General features: G+C 45.3%; 2 protein-coding genes across 5 annotated transcripts; one reads left to right on the forward strand and one right to left on the reverse strand.

Moving 5' to 3' along the window:
• Positions 1-428: 428 nt before the first annotated feature.
• Positions 429-20,572, forward strand: inpp5l (inositol polyphosphate-5-phosphatase L). 4 transcript variants are annotated; one of them, XM_061817540.1, is made up of 16 exons: positions 429-472; positions 546-1,129; positions 4,792-4,833; positions 4,998-5,098; positions 5,348-5,435; positions 10,502-10,565; positions 10,980-11,083; positions 11,299-11,351; positions 12,828-12,947; positions 13,227-13,311; positions 13,390-13,482; positions 13,561-13,635; positions 13,707-13,780; positions 13,896-14,007; positions 15,633-15,701; positions 15,773-20,564. In XM_061817540.1, exons 2-16 carry the CDS (start codon positions 1,070-1,072, stop codon positions 15,812-15,814), a joined length of 1,182 nt encoding a protein of 393 aa, XP_061673524.1. In that variant the 5' UTR covers positions 429-472; positions 546-1,069; the 3' UTR covers positions 15,815-20,564. The 4 variants fall into 4 exon arrangements, with proteins under 4 accessions (XP_061673524.1, XP_061673526.1, XP_061673523.1 ...); XM_061817542.1 differs by lacking the exons at positions 429-472; positions 546-1,129 and adding an exon at positions 1,219-1,279; XM_061817539.1 differs by lacking the exons at positions 429-472; positions 546-1,129 and adding an exon at positions 1,314-2,305 and having other exon boundaries at positions 15,773-20,572.
• Positions 17,795-25,114, reverse strand: nkx6.3 (NK6 homeobox 3). Its single transcript, XM_061817543.1, has 4 exons — positions 24,187-25,114; positions 23,924-23,951; positions 23,403-23,544; positions 17,795-22,605 (listed from the first exon to the last, which is right to left on the reverse strand). The coding sequence occupies exons 1-4, from the start codon at positions 24,593-24,595 to the stop codon at positions 22,390-22,392; spliced, it is 795 nt and encodes a 264-aa protein (XP_061673527.1). The 5' UTR covers positions 24,596-25,114; the 3' UTR covers positions 17,795-22,389.
• Positions 25,115-25,568: the final 454 nt, after the last annotated feature.

The following is a 25,568-nucleotide window of genomic DNA, read 5'->3' on the forward strand; positions in this document are numbered from 1 at the left end:
AGCCTATTAGATTTCCCTTTGCAAAATGGCCATTTGAAAACCTGGCACTCTTCCCTCCATGCAGTTTTCAGTCAGTTGGATTGACTTGTTCCCACTCTGGGAGAATAAAGTGGACACTTAAAGGAGGCAAAAAACGGGGAGGGTCGTGCTTGAACGGCTCTGCAACAGCACTGTGGAAACCACGATGTGCTTGAAGCTGAAACTGTCTAAATCCCTGTAAACAAACGATTTCGCAGCTCTAAAATGCACCACCATTGGGCCTGAATACCGAGGCCTTTATTTATTCTTTTTGCACACGTAACCAGAAGTTCTAAGACACCACTTTTATTAACCCATTAGGTGAAACAACAAACTAAGTAGGGCAGAAAGCTCCATTCAAATCTATTTCGGACGAGACAATTACTACTTCCTGTTTTTCTTTTTTTTTTTTTTTTTTCTCAAGATCAACGGCGAGGTCGTGGTAGCGCGAGTGGTGCGTTCAATTTCTTCGTTTAGTTTGCCAGCGTCCGATTCCTGACTTTTTTTTTTTTCCCCTTCCGTTGTAGTAAGACACCGGGAGCTACGCGTGCCCAAGGAGTGTCGCCGTCAACAAGTAGACGTAGTCCGGGGTGTCGCGTTCGCGTCCGCTTTGAGCCGACGCGTCAAGACGACGTCAAGATTGCCAGCGCCGAGCAGAAGTGGGCGGAGCGCCCGTGTTCCTTAACGCAACCGCGACTTGGTTCTTGCCGTCTCGTCTTGTCGCTAGTTGGCCGGTCCCAACAAGCTGGTGCCTGCGCTCGCTCGTAACACCTTTCTTCGGCTCATTCTTTTTGGAGACTCCCTGCCGCGAAGAAAAACGGACCATTTGAGCCCTCCCGCGCGCTCGACGATGGCCGCGTTCGGCGCCCGGAGAGCACAGCCCGCTGTCGGCGACCAACTTGGGAGACCTTTTTCCACCGCAACGTTTAGCTTATTTTAAGCGCTAACTCCAGTACCGCGATTTGTCACAGTAAGCCTTCGTAAGCTGCCGAGGAAGTCGCTTAAAGGCCTTATCGTGTAGGAGATTTTGTCAAGTTTCCCAATTGGAACTATGGAGACGCACGCCGACGTGCTCCTCGTCACCGCAAACGTCGGCTCCCTCTTCGACAATGTAAGTAAGCGGGACGGTGACAAAAGTCCGAAAAGGGCCAAAAGGGACAAGGTGTGTGACGTGCTGTACTTTGAAACGAAATGGCGCCATTCCGTCTTTACGTCATCGCTTGCGTGTCCCTGCACTTAAGCAACGTTTCCAGTGGCAGAGGTACTTTTTGTTTGTGTTTTTTTTTTTTTTAATCGCAGGACGATATTAATTCCAGTACTTTTGTGACCCGGTAACCCGGTTGGCTCCAGCAGCTTTTGCACGTCACGACCTGTGCATGGTTACGTCACAAGATCCCGATAAAATCCATAGCGCCAGCAAGGAAACGGGACATTTTTTTTTTCCGTGAATAATTTTTTTCTAAAAACTATTTGTATTGCTAAAAAAATAAAATGTTATAAACTGCTTACAAGATGAATATAACTAGCCCCAAATGGATTATCGTCATCCTCCTGAGACCTTTTGGATTCTTACAATTTTTTTTGTGACGAGTTTCCTTGTTTTGCATTAATGTGGAAGAAGTTTACCTCATCGTTTTTTTTTTTTTTCAACATCTTTGGGGTGGTTTAGTGCGGCACAGTGGATCAGTTGGTAAAGCGTTGGCCTCACGGTTCTGAGGACCAGGGTTTGATCCCGGCCCCGCCTGTGTGGAGTATGAATGTTCTCCAAGTGCCTGCGTGCGTTTTCTCCGGTTTCCTCCCACATCCCAAAAACATGCAACATTAATTGGACACTCTAATTTGCCCCGAGGTTTGATTGTGAGTGCGACTGTTGTTTGTCTCTATGTGCTGCCCATTGACAGCTGGGATAGGCTCCAGCATTCCCCGCAACCCTGTTGAGGATATGCAGCAAAGAAAATGGCTGGGTGGATGGGTGATTTAGAGTACTTGAAGACAAACCTCGCAAGCATCGGAAGATAATGCAAACTTTACTACAGAAGACCGTAGCCTGGGTTCAAACCCTCAAACTCCAAACTGACAGGGCCATTTGCAAACCACTTGGCAATCATTCCGCCCTTCGTACCAAATACTCTTTTGTCTTTTAAAAGTCACCAATATTCATTTTGGACATATTTATGTAACTGCTACTTGCAGCATGTTTGATGTTTTGAATGTAAGACATAGATTTTCCGATGACATCGCCACGGTCCCGGGATTCCCTTGTCCGCCATCTTGTGTGTCACTACCGGTAATTGGAAACCTATTTGCAATGGTGTATAAATGTACTGCAGAATTACCAAAATTAGATAATTAACATTACGGGTGACTCCGTATCCTTCGATCCTGGCCCTGCCTATGTGGAGATGTCATGTTCTCCCCGTGCCTGCGTGGGTTTCCTCGCACATCTCAAAAACATGCAGCATTAATTGGACACTCTAAATTGCCCGTAGGTGTGATTGTGAGTGCAGCTGCTTGTCTCTATGTGCCCTGCGATTGGCTGGCGACCAGTTCAGGGTGTCCCCCGCCTCCTGCCCGTTGACAGCTGGGATCGGCTCCGGCGCTCCCCGCGACTCTCCTCAGGATAAGCGGCAAAGAGAATGGATGGCTGGATGGATTTGTACTAAATTTGACGTTTAGTGCCTTTTTAAAGATTTTCAGTTCTGTCTGAACGGGAAAAGGTTGTCAGCGAGGTCAAGCGATTCCCCACATGGAAATTTGGCCGGGGGCCAGGTTTCCGGCCACGTTGCCAGATTGAGCTCCGGCGGAAACATGTTTGGGTCCCATTGTGGCCGAAATGTAAACAGATGAGAATCTTGACTGATTGGAGCTTTTCGAGTCGCATACCGCTGCTTCCATTCACATAAACAAGGACTCCAAAATATTCATCCGGCTTTCGCAATATCACCACCGTTTGATGGGTTTTGTTGTTAAATTGTTCTGATTGCACATCATCATCCTCATAACCGGTTAGTCGTGCATAGAAAACGTCCAGGATTTCAGAGTTGGAAGTACTTCCTCAATGATTTATTCTCTTTGGATACATTTGAAGCCGATCTGTTAGTCATGACGGTCGCAAATTAAATCAAGAATGATCTGAAGTGATGATCAAATCCATCCATTAGGTGGCATTGCAATATTTTTGCAAAGCACTGATCCTCAAATGAAAGTGTAAAAGGTCCAGTTGAGGAAACTTTCTTCAGGCTGAGGTTTGAAAGTTCATAACGTAGGGAATGCGTTGGCACTTAACTCCGAAATCTTCTCTCCTCACCACCTAAAATGCCTTGCTCGTACCCACCGGCTCCATTTGCAAATCTGCTCCCAGGAAAGCGTTTGATACAACTCGTGTCACGTGCGTGGTGTGAAAATGCGCCCGATCTAAAAAAGAAAAAAGACTGGATAGCGCCTAGACATCGAGGGGTATGTCGATTGGTTGAAGCCAGGTGGCCGCCATCTTGGTACTCCCAAAACATGTGGAGGACATGGTTTACAGGTTGGATTATTGTGGGGTTTTTCCTCAAAATTTGGCATATAGAATTAAAGCTGGTCGTGTGAGCTTGACATTTTTGCAGTTCTGATGAGATGAAAGATTTTTAATTGGACTTGGTAAGCCAAAAAAGGCTAAGTGCAAAGGATAGACATTTAACACTGTGACTACCAAGAAACCTTGCATATTACCTAGGGTCTGATTTTTGTGACATGTTAACTTTTCCCAAAATACGCTGTGAAGCACTATCATTATAACATAGCAAAACAGTACGCATTTTTTTTGTCATTAAATTTTAACTCAATCAGTTCGATATATTTTTGGGAAATAAGGACACGCAATGGCAATAAATACACACTAAACGCATTGTTCATTTATCTCTCCGATGTCCTGTTTCAGAGAGAAAATTTAAACTAGTTTCATCGCATTTGAAAATCACATTCGATTTGCACAGTTCTGTATTATGAAATTCACAGAAAATGTGTTTCCTTGCTTATCCGCTGATGAAGTTTGGGAAAATATTTCCATCGCTTTTTCGCGAAAAACCATCGGCTTATAAAGTTGAAGCAGAAAGCAAACAACAGTAACTGTAAATAAAACTTTGTTCAAGTGAATTAAGATCATCAGAAAATAAAAATAAAAAACCTTGACAAACAAACTTTAACAGTGTCAAAGTAAATCTTTCCAACTTACCTGCGGTATGTTTTCTCACACCCACGAAACTGTCGATTAACGCACAGGTCGGCATGGTTGTTTTGGGAGTATCAAGATGGCGGATGGCGACTTCAGTTTTGGTGGCCAATGAGCCATCCAGTAATTTTTTTTTTTTCAAGATCAATGGCCGGATCGGTAAAAGTCACTTCCTCGGCACATATATTCCACCGGTCTCACTCTTACCTTTTCCGCTCGAGTGCCCCTTGCAGCCGTTAGAAAAAATGCACAATTTAGTCGCATGACTGCATAAACTGCTGGGCTGAAAGCGTGAGAAAAAAAGTCTCGGTTTTTAGGCCGGAAATTACGATAATTTTTGGGGGGGTTGTGTTCAACGACGCACTGAGCGAGATGCGTCAGCTCTCGGAATTATGCCACATCCATTATTAATAGCTTTCGGACGGCGTCGATCAAAACTGAAGGTTCTGGTCGCTGCAGTTCTTGGATCCCATGCAAGATGTAACCGCTGCCCCAAGTTTGCATGCAAGCGAGCTTTTTGACTGTAACCGATTCTATTGTGCGGCTTGTGGTTTTTCCAGGTGGGTGAAATTCAGAATGAGTGGCTGCAGGAGTTATACAAGGTACGTCTGTAAAACCTTCCCCCTCGGACCCTCATCTCACGTGACCAAAAAATTTCCACCTGACCCAAAGTGGAAAACGCGCCGATGACAAACAAATGTGACGGCCTCCTCTCGTTTCTCCGTCACGTTACGCGGCAGCTTTTTTGCTTTGTGTGTCTTGACAGACCATCGGCGCTCGCCGGCCGCAGTTCATCGCGCTGCATTTTCAGGAGGTGGGAGGGAAAGACTACATGGTCAACATGGGCCACGCGCAGCAATTCTTCCGGTGGGTCTGTTTCTGTTTCTTTCAAGCACGTAAAAAGGCTCAAGCAACTTGAAAGAACTAATTGAATATTTTTGCCAAATAACAAGGCAAAACATTTTAATGGAGCTTTTTTTTTTTATAACCAAGGGAATGTTAAAAACAAAACAAACGAAAAAAAAAAAGCATCTTTTCAGCTTCTCCGCTCACCACAAACGAGCTCCAGTCCGCCACGTGTGTGAATGATTGCTGTCATTTATGAATTATTTTCAGGAACATCGAGTTCAGCGAAGAGCTAAAAGATTTCGACAGGCGCTGCATCTATGTGGACGACCAGTTTCAAGCAGAAGACCGTTTCACGGTGAGAGAGAAATGACGACCATGATTAGATTGTAACTGGCGCACTGCTGTAGTTCTCAGAACGTTCCTCTAGATGGAGCTCGCGTCCAGGTTACAAACGTGAGGTCGGTCCACTTGGCTGTTGGGCAGAAAGTCAGGAGTCTGTTTGTGACGGGCAGGGCACACGAAGTCCTCAACAATGTGTTAAGCAAGTGTGTATTATTGAAGACTGATGACATATGTATTCAAATTCATATTCAAAAGCAATTCACGCAATGATTGTTTGGAGAATGCTTCTCTTTTATGGTTTACATGCCATCAGATTCTGTCACTTCACGTGGATTGTGCCCAATTCGAATGCACCAAATCAGTTCAGGATAAGTCATTTCAAAACTTTTACACAGTTAGTGTGACCGATTGTGGTTGCACAAGTGTGCACACCCGCAGAAATACTTCAAAGGATGGCAGGTTTGTGCTGACTCTCAGTTAACATGTTTGATTGTGCTTTGTTAATTCTGAATGTAGCTGCATCCCCAATTGTCAGAAGGTGTGCACACTTTTGCAACCTCGTTTTTTTTTTCTAATCCGTTGCGCTGTACAAGTTATAAGTGCCGTTATCGTGGGGAAATTATGTTTAATGTCGCAGAAAACTGGTATTTGAACTGTGGTGTGTATACTTTTTTTTTTCCACTGCACATACTTTTTGTACAGCAGTACGTTTAGCACACAATACGGAAAATTGCAGCCGCGCTTGTGTGGAGACTGACAGAGCAAATGTTTTTTTTTTTTTTTTTTTAAAGTCATTTCAATGAATGAAAGTGGAAAAATACCAGAAAGGAATCTCATCGGTATGTTAGGGTTTGTTTGTTTTGGAATGTGGGCGGTACTCCAGTGAGTACCTGGAGAAAACTGCCACAAGCTTGGGGAGAACATGCAAATGTCCTCTTTGCAAAAAAAGAAAGACGAAAAAAGCTACACGAACAGACAAACATATCATTAACATCCATCTTTTATATTGCAGATCCTGTTCAGTGTCATGTGACTCTAAAATAAATGATTTTGAGATGTAAGTGATGGAATATAATTAAAATGCAAAGAAAATTGACTTCTAGTATGAAAGCTGTGGGGGGTGGGGGATCATATCAGTTTCACATTTCATTCCAGTGTGTAATCTGTCACGTCAGTTTTAAGTTTAATGCGATGTACGGTCTACAGCATTGTAAGCAGAAATTATGGAACAAGTGTTGTTACTGTTTGCCCAGGCAGAGGCGATCCTCAAATTCCTAAAATCCCACGGCGTTCCCATCTTTTCAAACTGTCAGATGTTCAAGGGGCACTGTCATGAAATCTAAGATTTTTAGTATGTTATTAATAAAAAAAAAAACGGCAGCCGGTATGGACCCAAGCGGGGTTTTTTCACCACAAAACACGATTTTGACGTATATGGCTTTTTGTAACTCCCACCATGAAAATCCTCTCAAGGGATTTGTTTTCGAGAAGAATCAGGAAGTGACGTACAGGGCAGGAGCGCAGTCAAGCGGACTCGTTTGTTTCTATTTGTTTTACCTGCAGGAAGCTAGCTGGTTGTTCCTTTTGTTTTAGCCAAAATGCCGGCTCGTTGTATTGCTACGTAATGCTCAAACACTCGGGAGGATGGATTTACCCTTCAAAAGTTGTCGATGTGCGCATCAGAAGGCTTCCGTGCAGCAGCCGCTGAAGGACGGCCTCCGCAGGCCTTGTGGATCGCCACCGGCCTTGTCGGCTGGGGTGGCTCATCCTGGCGCCGGGCCACGGCGGCTCATCCCCGCCGCGGAAATGGATCGGACGGGGAGGCGGTTTGGCCGCGGCGTCGTTGTTGCTAGCGGGTGGCGTTTTTATCACCGCCGCGCGGAGGTGAATTTAGTCGGGACGTGGTTTGGCTGTGATCCGCATATCATCTAAATGTGGCTCAAAACTATAGGGTAATATTGCCCAGGTCACTTCACTCAGGTTGTGAGATGTTCTCTTCTTAGAAAACAGCTTCCGTGTCTGAAGGGGCATGTTGGTGTCCCACAGTCGGGGTCACAGCGTGTTTTCAATGGCGAATGCGCGGGGTGACATCACGGGCAGTAGATGCATCCACTACGGAGACCACTTGGACGTCGAATGACACTTCCGCAACTTTGCGCATGGGTGACACGCTCTCCGCCCATATTTATTTTTTCGTACAGATGGTGAAGTGAATAATGTTGTACGTATTTTTCATTACAATATCTATTTTAGAACGTTTATACGGATGACACTTGACCTTGAAAGTTTGGCTGAATAAGTGAAGGACTGAAATCGCAGCGCTTTGATTTGATTCTTTAGCATCCACAGTGTGGCCCACAAACAGACGTAATTACCCTGAAAGCAATTGTTTGGGCCACCCCCTTACCCGCTTCGCCCTGACTTGAGCGGAAAAGTGTCTTTGTCAAAGTCTGAACCTGTACTCTGTCTGTCCTCCCAGGTGAGCCCTTCGGCCCGCGGGCCGCGCTTTTTCGGCTCAGGTGCCAGAAGTTAAAAAGAGAAAGTCAATACATTTTGAGTCGAGATTGGAACTATTGATCCCAGCCTATTTTGTGGACAATAAATCAAGTGTTGGGGTGTCAGCTGGGACCGAGTTTGGCCCTGCACACCAGTCTTCGCAGCGTCCACTTTTTTGGCCCGAGTGGGATCACGCCCCCACCCCAACCCCGTCCACGCCGTGTAGGCTCATTCTCATTTGGTCGGTGCCACCTGTATTGATTTTCAATTTGTTTGCCCTCGGCTGCAGATCATCCGTTACGTCGCGGAGAGGAAAAGAGAGAGAGAGAGAGCTTGGGGCGTGTGTGTGGGGGGGTCAAAAGTAAATGGCGCAGACTGGCATGCGTTTTCAGTACAAATGGCATTTTGATAAGAAAAAAAAATCACTTGTGAGTCAATATTTTTTTTTATTAAACTGTGCACACACCTGATTGATGAAGAGAGGTGCTGGCCAGCGTATGCGAGGGGAAAAAAAAAGTGTCTGCGCGTTTATTGCACAATTCAAACTCAACTATGCGGGCCTGATTGTGCCATCTTGTGCAACATGATTAACGTGATCCTCCATCTCTGCTCCAAGACTGGAGGACATTTACGGCGCAAATGTCAAAACAGCTTCTCTTTTTTTTTTTTTTTTTTTTTTTTTTCCCCCCGTCCACGCGGTTTGGACAAGTCGCTCCCTAACTGCTGCGCAGCGACGAGAGACGCGTCTATAATGTGCGAGATGAGGACGAGGTTGGCACCGGAGAAAGAGTGATGATGTCTTCTGGGAGGCAGGGAGGTGAAGTTGTTGTGGGGGGCTCGCACAGTCGCCGTCACACCCCGAGCCCCCCGAGCCACGGCTCATTTTTCGACTGCCGCCGGTGTCGGCAGACAGCGGCAGCAGGCCTGCTGCTTGATACCTTTTCAATTGTTTTCATCTTCTGTTTTTATTGATCTCGCGGGACATGATTAATCAGATCAGTGGAGCAGGCAGTTAGTACATTAAAAATTGTCAGAGCATGTTAAGGATGAGTGCGTGCTGAAGTGTGCTTACGGGACGCGCGTCTGGGGGCGGGGGCCGCGTTGTGGTCTCTTGGAGTAAGTTGGAGGCGTCTTTGGCAAAGTAACAAACAATCTTCGAGTATCAGTCATCGTACGAGCCTCGCAATGGCGAAACGAACATCTCAGTCCACCTGCTCTGCTGTCAGGTCGGGATGATTTCTGCGGGTTTTGTCACCGCATTCTGATGACTTTTTGCCTTTTGCTTGTGGACGCCTCGTGAGCTGCAAAACTGGAAATGTAGGAATGAATGCCTCGGACAAGTCGCGGAAAACATTGACTTTGAACTTTATGAAGGCGGAGTCCTTGATTCAGGATATCATTGCGAAAGTGTGGCCAATTTATTTTGCTCACTGAGTGTCATTAAATGAGACAAGCAATGATTAGGACAGTGGGAGTGAAGCTCAAGTGTCCCATGGGAAAATAAATCAAATTAATAAACCTAGACAACTGCGCTAATAAAAAAAAAAAAAAAAAAGTCGAGTCCGAGTAACAGTAACAATGCTTGACCTTGTTACTATTGGATTGGTATCACACATTGCACACGGCGCATGCACGAATGCACAATATGAAGAACATGAATATTGTAAATAGAGGTGAGGGCGTGTATTAATGGAACCGTTGTGGAATTCTACACTAGAAGCCAATTAGTGCATTTGCTCCAAGTTCCGTTTACTGTATTAGGTCCCGGCACAGTGGATCAGCTGGAAAGCGTTGGCCTCACAGGTCTGAGGTCCCGGGTTCAATTCCGCCCCCGCCTAGCGTGGAGTTTGCATGTTCTCCCCGTGCCTGCGTGGGTTTTCTCCCGGCACTCCGGTTTCCTCCCACTTCCCAAAAACATGAAACATTAACTGCACACTTTAAATTGCCCCTAGGTGTGATTGTGAGTGGGGCTGTTTGTCTCGATGTGCCCTGCGATTGGCTGGCAACCAGTTCAGGGTGTACCCCACTTCCTGCCCGTTGACAGCTGGGATAGGCTCCAGCACTCCCCGCGACCCTTTTGAGGAAAAGCGGTTAAGAAAATGGATGGATGTATTAGGTTCCACGAATGGTAGCGATTCTAAATGGGGACAGAATGAGGACCTTCTAACACTCCAGCTACATCCAAGCGTTTCCACTTTTGTAATCATTTCCATGAAAAGTCATGGCCAGGATGATTGGTGAATTGTAATGGAAAGGAATTACATGTTTGTTCTTTGATTATATTGCGGTATATACATATACCGTAATTCCCGGCCTACAGGGCGCACCTGGTTACAAGCCTCACCGAGTACATTTGTCAAGGAAATACCATTTGGTACATACATGCGCCGCAGCTGTGTAAAAGCCGCAAGTGCCCACATTAAAACGAGATATTTACAAAGAGAGACGGTATACAGAAAGAGTTTAACGCTAGCGCGGCGCTAGTGCTAATGCTAGGACCGCGCAAACGCTAGTGCTAACGCTAGCTTCTCTTTATTTTCAGGCATTACAACTTCGTTCTTGTCTTGTTGTTTTTGCATGCAGGCATTGGGCAGCATGTACTTCATCCACAAATCGTTGAAGAACATCCGCCAGTACGACTTCAGTGGTAAAAACGACCTCGCTTGTAATTTCAGCAAAAATCTTTCGGGGCTCCTGATAAGGCTTTAATATCTGGCGGCCCCGACCTCCGCCCCACTTTTGCACATTTGCAGAGTGGCGGAATTTTTTAAAGGTGTCATTTTCCACCTACGTAGTCCAGTCACGTTAGGCATGAAAAAGCTCCTCCAAAAAGCTTATAGAACGACCATAAACATCACGGAGCTGCCACTTTCTGTGTGGTGGAAACCAATTGCGGCTCCGCAAACGCGGTCGAATGGCCGCCTCATACGAGGCCCTCATCACGTCCCGCAGGCCGCGCCGCCGAGGTTAACGGCAGTTTATTGATTAGCGTTTGCATGTTTCCTCGCTCTTTAATATGACACCCGCTTGTCCCTCCCTCTTCCTCTTTTGTCCCTGGCAGTTAAGGATTTTAAAGCAGTGCCGGCACTGGACAAGTTTGCGGGCTCTCTGGATGGGGTCACCGCCGTGGAAAAAGAAAAATTCCCAAAGAATTTCTGGCCTGATGTAAGTGTTTGTGTGTGTGTGTGTGCGCGTGTATATATCTGATATTGGGTTGGATTCATTTTTGGACCAAATGGGGATGTTTGGACAAATGAGTCCGCTGGGGATGGACGGGCTCGGCGCCTGCTCTGACACCGAGATAAGATAAATTACCTGAAAGGATCAATAATGAGCCGCTTGCCCGCCGTTAGTGACTTTCTCTAATTTGTCTGCTGCAGTTCAAGTGGTCCAGGAAGGGCTTCATGAGGACCCGCTGGATCATCCACGACCGGTACGCACATCAAAGTGATCGCACTTGAGCCGATTTATACGCTTGCCAGCCACAACATTAGGTACAACCCAGTAAGAGATCATCATGCCCGACAATGTCAGACATGTATTCCGTCTGAAAACATGTTCATAAATGTAGCGCTGTTTGTAACATTACCGTATGGCAACAGCGCTGGAAAATTGAGGGATATTGTCGTGAGCATGCGGCGAGCTAGATCCTTTCTAGACTTGACACGGATTTGATCGGCCTGATCGGATTGGCCGACAATTGTCAATTTTTGCTGACCGGTTTTGACGTCATAATTCTCCGCTCTAATCTGTGATGTCATTGATCGGCTCCAGGAAAGAGCGTCGTCCTCGTCGTTATGCGCAAACCTACATGAAGCTGAATCCAAACACTAGTTTTTTTATATATTGTAGTATTTATTTTATATTAATTGTAGGGTTTTTTTTTTTGTCTTTTGATGTAGTTCTGTAAACATCTGACACCCAATAAAGTTTTTTTTTTTTTTTAAAGTGCGCAATGGGGGAGAGAAGGTGGCTGAGACAGGACATGTAATGCGGAGATCAGACTACAAATTTGCTCTTTCCCGATTGCACTGTCAGACTTCTGCAATGAAATCTTGTATTCCGATACCACCGCATCTGTTTTTTTACAATCATTGGGCTTTTTTTTATTGGTCAAATGTGACCAAATACACTCGTTACCATAGGGAGTGAGTGGATCGTGCCGACTGTACTATAAGAGAAAATGGGGGGGCATGTGTTGGTCACCGGTGCTCAGGACAAGAAAGGACTTCGTCTAAGGCTTGCTTGAGGTATGTTCACGTACTTTTAATATGATACGGCTCGCAAGCAGGCAGCAAAATGTTACGCAGTTTAGCAAGCTAGTGCTAGCGCTAGGGGTTGTGTGTAAACATGCTGCCGTCAAGTTGAACAGATTAGCAGCGAATGAATTTCATCCCTTAATGTGCCAAACATATTTTACAATTGAAAAGTCTCAGGACACCAATAAACAAAAATGCCACAAAAAGCAGGTACATTAATTACTCTGTGAAGAGGTTATTTCAATAGATTCATTGCTCCATCTTGCGATCGAACCAGCTGTCTGTTGTCGTTTTTTTTTTTTTAACTCGCTGATAGGTGATCGGCTCCGAAAATCCTGATCGTTGAAAGACTTTAAACGTTTTCCGTGAGGACAACAACAAAAAAAAATTCATGGTTATGTTCACACCTATGAGCAATTAATTCAAATAACCCGTTGCGCATGTTTTCGGAATGCGGGGATGGACGCCAGGAGAAAGGCAAACAAACACGTAACATGAACACAACACGGAGAGTTCCAAGCCAAGATTCAAAGCCAGAACCTTTGCCTGAGAGGCAGACACGCGAATATTTAACTGGCATCTGTTGCAGACACTATTTACCGTTTTCCTACCACATGCCAGTTTCTCAAGTGTGTTGGCCGTCTTCCCAGAGGCCTGGACCTGGTCAACGTCCACCTGTTCCACGATGCCTCCAACCTCGTTGCCTGCAAGTCCAGTCCTTCTGTTTACTCTGCCAACCGCAAAAATGCGCTGCGGCACGTCATCAACAGGTTTGCCTTGCGTCTGCCTTCGGAAAAAGAAAAACGCAACTCGCGTGCTCACAGGTCGCAGTTTTATCAGGAGGAAGATCTAAGTCTTGTGTTTGGGGAAATGAGAAGAATTCTTGTCTCCAGTCTTTTATTTTTGTGGTCAATATCGATTGTAGGTCTTAAAATGCAAGCAGTGAATCACTTTTCACGATGAAAAGAATCTTTCCGCTAAAAAATTGCTATGTGACTTTCGGAGGTGTCATTTGCATGGCTAGCCTGCGTTGATTTTGTTCCTTCCAGGATTTCAGACCAGGGCCACACGCCGATGCCTTTCTTCCTGTTTGGAGATTTCAACTTCCGTTTGGACACGCTGAGTCTGGTCCAGGTACGTTCCGACGATGCCGACGACCCGCCACGGGCCTCGCCGTTTGACCGACGCTCCTGTTGCCCGCCTCGTCGACAGCACCTGTCTACCTCCGCTGAAGTTCAGACCGTGAAGAAGGACAGCAGTAACGAAGTGCAGAAAATCATCTGCGAGGAGAAAGCTGACCGCCAGGTAGTAAAACTGTTCGAGCCGCAGCCTTCACGGCAATTTTTTTGCCCACCCGGTCGGTGTTGTTTTTGTCTTTGGCAGGTGCTTCTGCTGATTGAGGACAAGCTCTTCGCCTACCTGCATCAGGCCGTCTTCAGAGAAGACAACGGCAAAGCGGTGAGCTCATTGTTTGCCGCGGTGTTATTTCCAGAAGAAAAAGTCCAATCATGTTGCCTTCTCCTTTCCAGCTGCTAAAATACGACAAAGAAGTCACAGCCTTTGACGACGTTGTCCGGGAAGAGGAAATCACGTTTCCGCCCAGGTGGGTTTTGCATTCCAACCCCCCGCACCCCCCCCCCGAACGTACGACTCGTCTTGCCGTTGGTACGTCCGGACCTTTTAGTGTTTGATCCTGTCTGTGTCTGATTGTCTGGCAGCTACCCTTACAGTGAAGAGTACACTAAGCCAACCCAGTACATGAACACTCGCTGCCCGGCATGGTGCGATCGCATCCTGATGTCACACTCGGCGCAACAATTCATCCGCAGTGTAAGTCGGCAGCTGCCGGGTGTGCTCGTGTCTGCTATGCTCGGGTTTGGTGAAATACGTGTTCAAAATAATAATTTTCCAAACATTCCAGCGGGAGGCTCTTATTTTGTATGTTTGGACGATGGAAAACAATCTGAATGAACAATGAACTTAAGCTTAAACTTAGGTGGAAAGTTCATTTAATCACAATAGTAAGTTTGAGCAAGTGATCAACCCTAAAAAGTTGTGAAATGAAGTCCGGTCGGTAATGGGTGGCGCGCTAAAAATGTGAAACAATATTAGCTCCATCAAGTTAGTTCAAACAAACGAACTGAACAAATTGCTTAAATGGGAATTCCGGTGGTTTGCATGAACAATGTATCCAATAGGTCATGAAATATGTACTCTATCTTGATAATGTGATGTTAAATCCTCTCTGATTGAATAGTGTTTTGAGAAGATTTTTTTATCGACAATTACGAATTTTCAGGGGCGCTGCCATTTTCGCGAGTCACATGACCTACGCGCGCGAATGTGACGTGTTACGTGGGGTTCAAAACGCTCGATTACATTGGACACCATTATGCCCAGCGCTGATTTCTCGGATTTATCCTCATTTGATGAAGAAATAGCGGTATCGGTTGATCGGGAAGACGAAGGAATACCATACACAGCCGTGAGCGGCCGGCCGAGCCGTGAGCTCGCTCCCCGAGCCCCGTCGCTCGCCTGCCGGGGAGCGAGCCCCGGAGCTGTGCCGCTCACAGCTGTGTTTGAAAGTATTCCTCCGTCTTCCCGATCAACCGAGCGGCTGATCCGCTCACGTCTGTGTATGGAAGTGTTCCTCCATCTTCCCGATCAACCCGATAGTGTCACGTCCCATCGGAGCAAGAGTAGGACCCAAATGCAGGACTCGGGACGATGCCATCGGAGCGAGAGTAGGACCCAAATGCAGGACTCGGGACGATGCCAGGTAGTTCAAGGAGAAACGTTTATTATATGCCGAGGTCGGGGATCGAGCAGGCAGTCCGGTGCAGCGGCGGTAGTTGGGACGTCGGGCGAAGAGAGCAGGTGAGCGGGCAGGCAGGAGTCGGTACACGGGAGAACGATCAAGGCAGCCAGAAGTATCAAAGGAGTCAGGCTTACGAGGGTGGTCGGAGAACGGGCGAAGGTCGGTACACAAAGGTTGTCGATCAGGGATACCGGAGCACACGAACGGGACATGAAGGTCAACGAACTGGCGCCCACCACTCGTCATCAGAGTGATATAAATACACGGACTAATCAGCCCAATTGAGGCGCAGGTGTGAGCGGCAGGATCATGACAGATAGTGCTATTTCTTCATCGTATGATGATAAATCAGAGAAATCAGCGCTGGGCATAAATGGCGTTCCATGTAATGGAGCGTTTGGAACGGCACATCCGCCCACATTAGGTCATATGCCTCGCGAAAATGGCAGCGCCCCTGAAAATTCGTAATTGTCCACCAAAATCTTCTCAAAACACAGAATTGTCAAGCTATAGTACATATTACATGACGTATTAGATACATTGTTAATGTAAACTACCGTAATTCCCCTTTGAGATCACTTTACAGCTACTTTGAAGTTTTGCTCCATTATCAGTGGCGCTTGTGTTTTCTCGGCAGGGCGCCGACGGCGCGAGGAGCGTGATTTACGACACGTTGGGCCCGAATGTTTGTATGGGAGATCACAAGGTAATATTTCCCAGAAACGCAGATGCTGCAGCAGCCCGCCGTCTTAACGCGCCAATTTGTCTCCCCAACAGCCCGTTTTTTTATTCTTCGCACTGAAGACAAATGTACATTGACTGCGGATCTCGTCAGCGCTGAGCCAGTGAGTGTGTTCATGGTGCATCGGGGCGGGGTGGGGGGAGGGGAGCAATCTTGTCGAGATCCCCCAAGAGACGGGCCCCGCTTTGTCGTCTTGGAGACTAAGATGAAGTAGCAGCGGGGCAGCGGCTCTCCTTTGTGTTCATGTGCCATCAGCACCTTTCACTCGTGTCTTTTACATCCTCTCCGCTGTCAGTCCGGACCCGCAGCACCGCGCAGCCCATTTCCATCAGGACGGCCGATTGGGGAGATAGCCATTGTTACCCGAGCGGGATATTGGCATTTTTATGGCCTTTTTTTTTTTATTTTAAATTAACCCTGTTGAGGATGACTTAGTTTTTAATGAGCCATTTAACATTAGAGACTATTTATGTTTGCCTGGAACCGACAACCCTGGAGAAGTTCACGAATGTGTGATTTCATAAAACAAAACGTTTTAAGGATGTGCTTACCTCCGTGTTAAAAAATTCAAAGCATTTTACAAACTTGATTATCTGAAGATGAAACGTTAAAACATATTTTATCATTTACAATTTTGTGCGTAGTTAGCACTGCGGACGTCCGAGCTCACCCCCGCCACCCCCATCCACGGAAACAAACCAGTCGATCGGGGGAAGACGATTGAGGCAAAACAATTAATGGGCACGGTCGATAGCTCAAGTGCTAATGCAGTAATTTATTGGGTCTTCTTCTTCTTTCGGCTTGTCCCTTTCGGGGTCGCCACAGCGTGTCATCTCAGATGAACGGTCAAGACATGAATTTGAAAATTAAAATACTCCCAATACACAGTCAAAACAAAAGATGTCACAAAAAAAAAAAAAACATACACAGTATTCTGAGATACACTCTGCGAAAAATCTACATCTTAATGGATGTACTCAAATGTGTTTTTCTGCTGAATGATGGAGAAAATGTACCTTCTGCCATCTAGCGGAAGAGCATTTGATTCTTCTCCTTGTCACTAAACGTGACTGGCATAGATCGATGACAATATTTGCTCTGAAATGTATTTATAAGTCAAGTTGGATGGGCAACGCTCGCTCGCTCGGCCCATGAATTAACATCATTCCACGTGCTGCTGAGTCGCCGTTGCAAAGGAGAAATGAAAAGCCCTTACCTGAAAAGTACCGTAATTTCCGGCCTACAGAGCGCACCTGATTATAAGCCTCACCCAGTATATTTTTAGATGAAATACCATTAAGTACATACATACACCGCAGCTGTGTAAAAACTTTAAAAGTTTTAATATCTAGCGCGGCGCTAACAGGGTCAGTTAAAAAAAAAACATACCGGGAAAAATCACTGAGACACGGCAGTAACAGGCTGGCACAGCGCTAACGCTAGCGCAGCGTTAACAGGGCTGGTTTAAAAAAATATATCATACGAGTAAAAATCACTGAGACACAGCCGTAACACAGCAGCACTGCGCTAAAGCTAGCGCAGCGCTAACAGAGCTGGTTTAAAAAAAAAAAATCATACTGGTAAAAGTCACTTCCTCGACATATATTCCACCGGTCTCACTCTTACCGTTTCTGCTTGAGTGCCCCCTTGCACAAATGATATGCATCACCGCATAACCCACAGGGTTGAAAGCGTGTGGGGGGAAAAAAGTCGCAGCTTATTACGCCAGAAATTAACGGTAAATGAAAGAGCTAACGGCTCGGCTCGCATTGCCCCCCCCCCAACCAACAACTAGTCTGCATTCCATTGTCGCCTCGCACCTCACAGTTGTCGGGTCAAGTTTAATTGCGTGAGACTTGGACTTCGGCACTGAGCAGATGTTTGCGTCTGTGCTATGTTGGTCACTACACAAACAATATACATCATAAAAATAAGAACACTAACATGTTGGTGGGGGGGGGTCCCCGGGGGGTCCCCCGTTTTGAAAATCAGTTTGGGTCTTTGGTGTTTGTTTGTGTGTGTGTGTGGTGTGTGTGTGTGTGTGTACACTGCTGTCATGTTAGTAACTGCTACTGTTTTTTTTTTTTTGCATGGGTGTGTCTTACGGTGCAGCAACACGCTCGGGAAAGTAGGGGGGGGCTCAAAAGTAGGAGTTGTATCGAAGGTCAAATAACAGATGGTTGATCCTCATGGAAGTTCTTTCAAGTTCAACACCCTCACGTGACCTTTTTACATTTTAGTTTATTAGCATAAGCACGCTCCAGATGAGCATTACTCTCTAAACTTATTATTGTTATTATTATTATAACCAGGCAATTTTGTTAATGTGTGTTCAGAACTTATTTATTGAGCCATAGATTAACTGTATACGTGCTTTTGTTTTTGATTTTTCTATTTTTAGCTATTTACAGGTTTTTTTTTTTTAATTCTCTTTGCTGTGACTGCTATTTTCCACAAATGATTTCAGACAGCTGTTCGATGTCCCGCACGTTTTGTTTTTTTTTTTTTTTTGGGTGGGGGGTCGATGCTGAACAATTGACTAAAAGGCATGTAAAGTATTTTTAAAAATGTGCAGTTTTGCCATTCCAAGTGTTCGAAATTGTCAGCTTGACAAATGTCAAAACGTGCTGTTAGCTTACTATTGCAGTTCTTAGGAAAAAACGATTTTTTTATTGTTTTTAATCATTTAAATTTAAGGGTAACACATATTTTTTTTTAAATCTCTTGATATTTAAAAGAAAATAGAGTAAAACCTTGTGTACAAAGTGCTTTATTCACCTTTAACATCTCGCTGATTTTTTATTTTTTTATTTTTTTTTTTTTGCATCCACATTGAGGGGCTGCCCCCTCGCAACGAGCCAGCCGGTGGCGGCTTCAGACCCACCGCGTCCCCACGTCCAAAAAAAATGCCTTCCGAGTGTGAAAATCAATTTAATGTTGAGATGCCGGTGTGGCGGTCTGAGCGCTCCCCTGTGCTGAAAAGTCTCCTTGTGATAAATGCGTATGCGTTACTAAGAGGGGAACTCTGGGTACGCGGCAGACGCTTATTGGGAAATCCCCCAGTCTCACAGTTCCCCTTCTTCCACATAGAGGGAGCGATCATACGTTATATCCTAACCTTAAAACAAAAGTTGATTTAAAAAAAAAATAATAAAAAGATATTCACATATATGTACATTCGATGTGTTTATGAACGCGTTGTCGAATGGCACATGTTGAAACATGGATGAGGATGTTTCAGACTGGCCGGAAGTTTACAAAATATACGCGCATGCGCATTAATCAAAAACACTTTTCAGCACTGAGAGTGCTCAGACCGTCACACCGGTACAGTATTAGGATTTCGGCCTTTCCCTGTCACGACGACAAAAAAAGTGAAATGTGCTCCGTGACCCCCAGTATCACAAAATAGTTTTCAGGACCGCGCAGGGGCATGCAAAGAATTTTAATAGTCAAACGCACCCCCTCAATGGGGGCACAACTGCAGGCTTTTTCCTTTGGCTTTTTTTTTTTTCCCCAATGGTGCACTTTTCTTAATAGTGTTGCCAAAAAAATCCTGTCCCGCATCTCACTAATTTCACGAATACTTGACTCACGTCAACTGTTTATTGCGCACTGGTTGTATTTTTCATTGTTGGACATTGTGTACGTGTTAATATTTTTAAATTGCTGGTTTTTACAACAATATATATATATATTTTTTTTTTGGGTGCGTGTGTGACAAGACTCCTGCAATATATGTTCAGCCAAGGCAAGAATTTTTGTGTGTATTGAATAAAACCATGTGCATGTGACGAAAAGACATGCTATGATGGATACAATTAAAAAGGCAGCTGGAAAGAAGTCATGATAATGATATTTGATTATTTAATGATATTTTTCTTGGCATGTATAGCGCTGATAATCTATCCATGCAGTTACTTTGCTAGCTTATCCTCACGGGGGTCACGTTGTCCGCGGGAGCCTGTCCCAGCTGCCAACAGGCAGGAGACGGGGTACACGCTGAACTGGTCGCCAGCCAATCACTGGGCACATAGAGACACACAACAGTCGCAATCACACCTAGGGGCAATTTAGAGTATCCAATATTAATGTTGCATGTTTTTGAGGATGTGGGAGGAAACCGGAGTGCCCGGAGGAAACCCACGCAGGCTACAGGGAGAACATGCAAACTCCACACAGGCGGGGCCGGGATCGAACCAGAGTCCCCAGAACTGTGAGGCCATCGCTTTAGCATCTTCTATAATTTTCTTTTTTATTTAAGATTAGTTGAGTAAATTGGACACACCTTGTCCAAAAATAGCCCCGCTTTGGGATAACGAGGTCGCTCAACCTGTAAACCTTCATTTAAAGTCTGCGGAATAGGAAGAATATCGTGGAATATTACTTTAGTCATCGTGCTTGACCTTGGTGACCCTCCCCCATCCCCGCTACAGGGAGAGGCCTCACGAAAACGAACGGCGCACAAGTCGGAAGCATGATTCGGAATGTGTCAGAATTCTATTTATTGACGTGACATACCAGTAACTTTTCCTTTATCGGTGCGTACATAAAAGCAAATTGAACTAAATTTGGGTGAAAAAAAAAAAAAAGAATGCATAAAATGAGAATCGCACAATATGCTAAAATGCTGCATCTGAGCTCAAATGCTTTACAAATAATTGACTTATTTTCTGTGAATTTACTGCAAAATTGTGTTCCAGTACATTATGTCCAGCATATTTTACTCCATACCGCGTTGTAAGCGCCGTGCAGTACAGAGGTTATTTGGTCAATGAGCTGGTCGGCTTGTATTGATTTCTATAAATTGGACCACATGGGCAAAAAAAAAAAAAAGTTTTTGAACTGTCACCACCACATAATTTGTATTCATTTAATGACACTTCCCAAAATCCAAATCATCACATGCAAGAATACGCTACATCTTTTCACAACTGTGACTCTTAGAAGTATTAGTTCCCTAATACGTAATGTCGCTCATTCTCCGTTCTAGTTTTTTTTTTTTTTTTCTTTGCTCTGAATGTTGTACCAGGGCGGCGCCGACTGCCGCAGCCAGAAAAGAAGAAGAAAAAAAAAAACATGCCTGAGCCGAGATTTGAACCAACAAACTTTTGACTGTCAGGGAGAATTAATAAATAATATGACGGCAACGAGCCGCCTAGTTCTGTTTTGCCTCAGCAAAAAAAAAAAAAAAACAAAAGTCAGTGATTACATGATCTTATTTCCATAACAATTTTTATTGCCAAGTATTTGACTTTGATATATAATCTCTAGGACATCGCCAGGTGCAAAATATTTGGTACAGCTGCATTATTGTGATACAATACAAGATTGGTATCCAGGAACTGCCTTAATTTTGACTATATGATTATGGTGAGTGCAGTGATGTATGACTATACTTCATCATAATAGGAGCTATTTTTTTTAATATCAGGCTAAATTGGGTAACTGAAACATTTGTAACCTCTCAATATGATGCAGTGCAGTGTGACGCTATAAGCACAATAATAATGCGCGCATATTTTTTTTTATTTTCAAAACGGCTCAAATTTGGGACAGCAAGCCTCAAATTAGAAGTTTGTTTTAATAAAACAAAATAAAAACTAATTTGTGTATAACATGGAAATTACAATTCCAAGTTACTCTTTGAATATGTAATTAAAATGTGAGTTAAAGTATTTTAACGGGATCACATGCGGTTATTTTTCGAATGCATCAAAACTGAATTAAAATCAAAGATCACCATTTTAGAACTCACCCATACTTTTCCTTATCAGAGGAAAAAAGAAGCTTATGATAAAACATTTTGAAATGTAAGTGCATAATTAAAAATGAAAAAAAAAAAATTTGTGGCATGTGCAAAACCACAACGCTGTCAGGGCTTGTTTGTCGTGTTTTAGTTTTCCAGTTGGTCCGTTTGTGAGTGTGTTGCCTCGTTGCCGCGTTCCTGTCCCCCATTGTCTAGTCTCGTCTTGTTTTGTTCATGTTCCTTGTTTTTTGGTTTTTGTTTTTTTATTTGATATTTCGCCCTCATGAAATGTGACCCCCGCTTCTTTTATTTTTTTGGGCCACGTGTGCTTGTGCTTTGTCCTTTTTGGACTTGCCTGTCTGTGTTTTGACCTCAGCCTGGTATTAAAGCTCCCCCGTAAACCAGGTCCTTACTTCGGAGTGAGTCCATTTGGGTCCGACCCCTTATCCCTTGCTTGTGACACAAACATGACAAATGTGTATAATTTCAACAATCTCCCTGTTACAAAAAAAAAGTAATTATGAAGATGTTATTTTGTTGAAAAATCAATGTTCGCTTATGTGTTGCAAAGTGTCATAATGAGGCAAACATTTCAAAATCACAGCCAAAAAAATAAAAATGTATCACTAGATGACAATTGCCACGTTTGAGACTCGGGCATAATGTCACATGACCAGAGAGAGCCAATCAGAAGACGTTTTAGAAGGCAGAACTGAAAAATCTGAGCTTTTGCGGCTATTTTTCAAAAGTAACTAATATTGTATTAATGAAAAAGAGATAAAAAAAAATACAACCGCAACTTAACGACACACTTCCGGTAATGTAATGGATTACAGTTACATGAACGTTGTAACTAATTGTTTATGTACTCCCCAAATCACCGCGTGCGTGCGCTAGCTGGGGTCACACGTGGGGGGGCCCCAGGCGCAGGACCGAGAAAGCCCGGCGGTGTTTGCGTAGCAGCAAGCGGATCTTGTCGTCGTCGGAGTCCGGGTCCAGGGGCTTGTTGTACTCCTCGTCCTCCGCCTCGTTGTCCGAGGCCCCCCCGCGGGCCTGCGTGGAGCTGGGCTCCGACGCGCTCTTCTTCCGCCACTTGGTGCGGCGGTTCTGGAACCAAACCTTAGAGAGAAGAAAGAGGACAGGTCGGGTACATGTTGGAACCATTTGAAAGTGTCCTAGTTTGTCAATAACCACCTTTGACACAATTACACGAACACAACCGGCCCTTCTGGTTCATTTCAGTCTCGTTGGATTCTTAAAAACATTCACGACCAAGACTGAAATAAGGATAGCACCACATCCCAAAAACCCCTATAGAAATCGGTGAAAATATGTCATCAATAAAACATGAATTGCAGTCGTTTTTTGCTCTCGCCTTTTTCCTGTAATGCACCGGTGTCAAACCCGAGGCCCGGGGGCTGGATTCGGCCCGCCGCATGGTTTCATGTGGCCCGTGGAGCCAAATCTAGTGTCGATTTGCACAATTCTCGCAAAATCTGCACCAAAATTTCTAATTGCCACTGTCGTGGATGATGAAGTCGAGATATTACAAGCATTTTTTGTGTTACTAGTTGAAAAACACATTGCCCTTGAGTTCTGACTCCAGTTCATAAATTGATAATGTAAATATGATGAGACGATGAAATAGATTTATTGTTTCACAGTCACAACGGCCCTCTGAGGGAAGCCGGAACTACAATGTGGCCCGCGAGGAGAAAAAAAAGAGTTTGACACCCCTGCTGTAATGTATATATTTACATTTACATTTATCTTTTGGACCCCCACCCCTTCACCTTAAACCCCTACTAACGTGTTGAACATAGACATGAACAACCAACACGTAAACACATTCACATGCGGACGGGGCGCGCTTAAGACATCAAATCAAACGCCGACCCCTCAAACGCGGCGTTCACCTTGACTTGAGATTCGGTCATGCCCAGGGAATAAGCCAGTCTGGCCCGTTCGGGACCGGCCAAGTACTTTGTCTGCTCGAAGGTCTTCTCCAGAGCAAAGATCTGATGCCCGCTGAACGTGGGCCTGGTGTGCTTCTTCCGAACCGACAACTCGCCTGAGGGAAAAAAAAATACGCCAAATTTTGGAGCAATGAAACAATCACTTCATTTAAAGGCAAAATTTACATTTATATATATATTTATATAATGTTATGGTTGTTGACGAAAACTAATAATTTCACAAATATCCATTTCCTTATCCACCCTTCTAAGCCGATTATCCTCACAAGGGTCGCGGGGAGCCTATCCCAGCTGTCAACGGGCAGTACACCCTGAACTGGTTGTCAGCAGGGCACATCGAGACAAAACAGTTGCAGTCACAATCATACAATTTAGAGTGTCCAAATAATGTTGCTTGTTTTTGGGATGTGGGCGGAAACCGGAGTGCCTGGAGAAAAACCCAAGCAGGCTCGGGGAGAACCTGCAAGCTCCACACAGGCGGGTCCGGGACTGAACCCGGGACCTCAGAACTGTGAGGTCAACGCTTAACCAGCCGATCCACCGTGCTGAATTATATAAACTCTATATACAAAACAGTGATTAGGTCTCTCACATGAAGCCAAAATCTGTTCTTTGTCAGCCAAAATATGTATTTTTCTTCAGGTCCTTTAATTTAGGAATAATAATTGGTTATTGAAACTTTATTACTAGCTATGAGTAACTTTTGTGCGGCGTTCGGACTCACCGTCGGCGCACTGCTGCTTGGCTCCTCTCCAGTCGCAGCCGGCGTCAGCCCAGCAGGTCACGGCGCGAGCCTTCACGGGGCACTCGGCGCCGGGCTTGGCCCAAGCGTTCAAGGTGGCGCCGTAGTCCGGGTTGTAATACACGGACGCGCCGGAGACGGCCGGGCCGAAAGCCCCGGCGGCGGAGTAGCCGGAGAGCAGGGAGTTGGCGGTGCCCGCCGAGCCCGCCCCCGCCACGGAGCGGCTCAGGATGTCGCTGATGCCGTGAGGGGTCCCCGGGGGCAGTTGGCCCGCGTTGAGCTTGTAGAAAGGGCTCGGTCCCGAGTACTGGCATACTGGCGCCTTCAGCTCGGAGCTAAACTGGTTGAGGCTGTTGTTGAACAGCAAAGAACTTTGGATGTTTGGATCCATGGGGGTGGGGATTAGTCTCAGCAAACTCCGCTCAGATCCAGTCAGGACCAGCACAAAAACAGGCAAGGTTCTGGTACCATATGATGGTCTCTCGTGAGGTCCCAACACTGATCACCTCTCGGCAGCCATGGCCAGCGCGGCCGTCTGTCCCAACGAGATGGGCTCCCCCGCCGCCCGCCTTCGCATATCATACAGAGGCAGCGTGCGGACATCTGGACCAGCACATTGATGAAGACGGGCCTCGTCAGAATGCAGCCTGGGATTGGTCAGAGCCGCCGGGCCTCGCCATTGGTTGCCCGAGGAGAGCCGGGCCTGTAATTGGCCGGCTGGAGATTGATGATATTTTGAACAGGTGGACTGGGAACAAGTTGATTTTTCTTGATGGCGTGACGGGTTTGAGCAAATGGGCCTTGGGAGGAACCGTTGAGCCTTGGAAACACTTTTTACCGTCAAGATGTTTTTGTATGACTTTCGAGTGCGCCGCTGAGCAACGACGTCGCGCTCAAACAGCAAACAGCATGTATGGATGATGAAAATCTGTACCGAAATGTCAAATGGTCATAAGGTAAGATACAATGAAGAAAAGAAGTATTTGAACACCCTGCGATATTCCAAGTTCTCCCATTTACAAATCATGCAGGGGTCTGAAATTTTCGTCGTAGGTGCGTGTCCACGGTGAGAGAGATACTCTAAAAAGAAAAATCAATAAATCACAATATATGATTTTTTAACGATTTGTGTGATACAGCTGCAAATAAGTATTTGAACACCTGTCCATCAGCTAGAATTCTGACCCTCAAAGACATGTTAGTCCGCCTTTCAAAGTCCACCTCCACTCCATGTATTATCCTGACTCACATGCACCTGTGTGAGGTCGATAGCTGCAAAAAGACACCTGTCCACATCATACAACCAGTAAGACTCAAACTTGTAACATGGCCAAGACCAAAGAGCTGTCCAAAGACACCAGAGA

The sequence above is a fragment of the Syngnathoides biaculeatus genome, chromosome 4 (assembly GCF_019802595.1).
Source record: "Syngnathoides biaculeatus isolate LvHL_M chromosome 4, ASM1980259v1, whole genome shotgun sequence".
NCBI classification, from domain to species: domain Eukaryota; kingdom Metazoa; phylum Chordata; class Actinopteri; order Syngnathiformes; family Syngnathidae; genus Syngnathoides; species Syngnathoides biaculeatus.

What these genes read in the sequence shown, in the direction of transcription:
- inpp5l (XM_061817539.1), top strand. Translation starts at nt 2,213, where the DNA reads ATGTTTGATGTTTTGAATGTAAGACATAGATTTTCCGATGACATCGCC. An exon ending in CGCTGGATCATCCACGACCG is followed by an intron (nt 11,352 to 12,827) that starts GTACGCACATCA and finishes CCGTCTTCCCAG; the next exon opens with AGGCCTGGACCTGGTCAACG. An exon ending in CGCAACAATTCATCCGCAGT is followed by an intron (nt 14,008 to 15,632) that starts GTAAGTCGGCAG and finishes TTTTCTCGGCAG; the next exon opens with GGCGCCGACGGCGCGAGGAG.
- nkx6.3 (XM_061817543.1), bottom strand. Translation starts at nt 24,595, where the DNA reads ATGGATCCAAACATCCAAAGTTCTTTGCTGTTCAACAACAGCCTCAAC. An exon ending in CAAGCAGCAGTGCGCCGACG is followed by an intron (nt 23,952 to 24,186) that starts GTGAGTCCGAAC and finishes TCCCGGGTTCAG; the next exon opens with TCCCGGACCCGCCTGTGTGG. An exon ending in CCGCCTGTGTGGAGCTTGCA is followed by an intron (nt 23,545 to 23,923) that starts GGTTCTCCCCGA and finishes CGAGTTGTCGGT; the next exon opens with TCGGAAGAAGCACACCAGGC.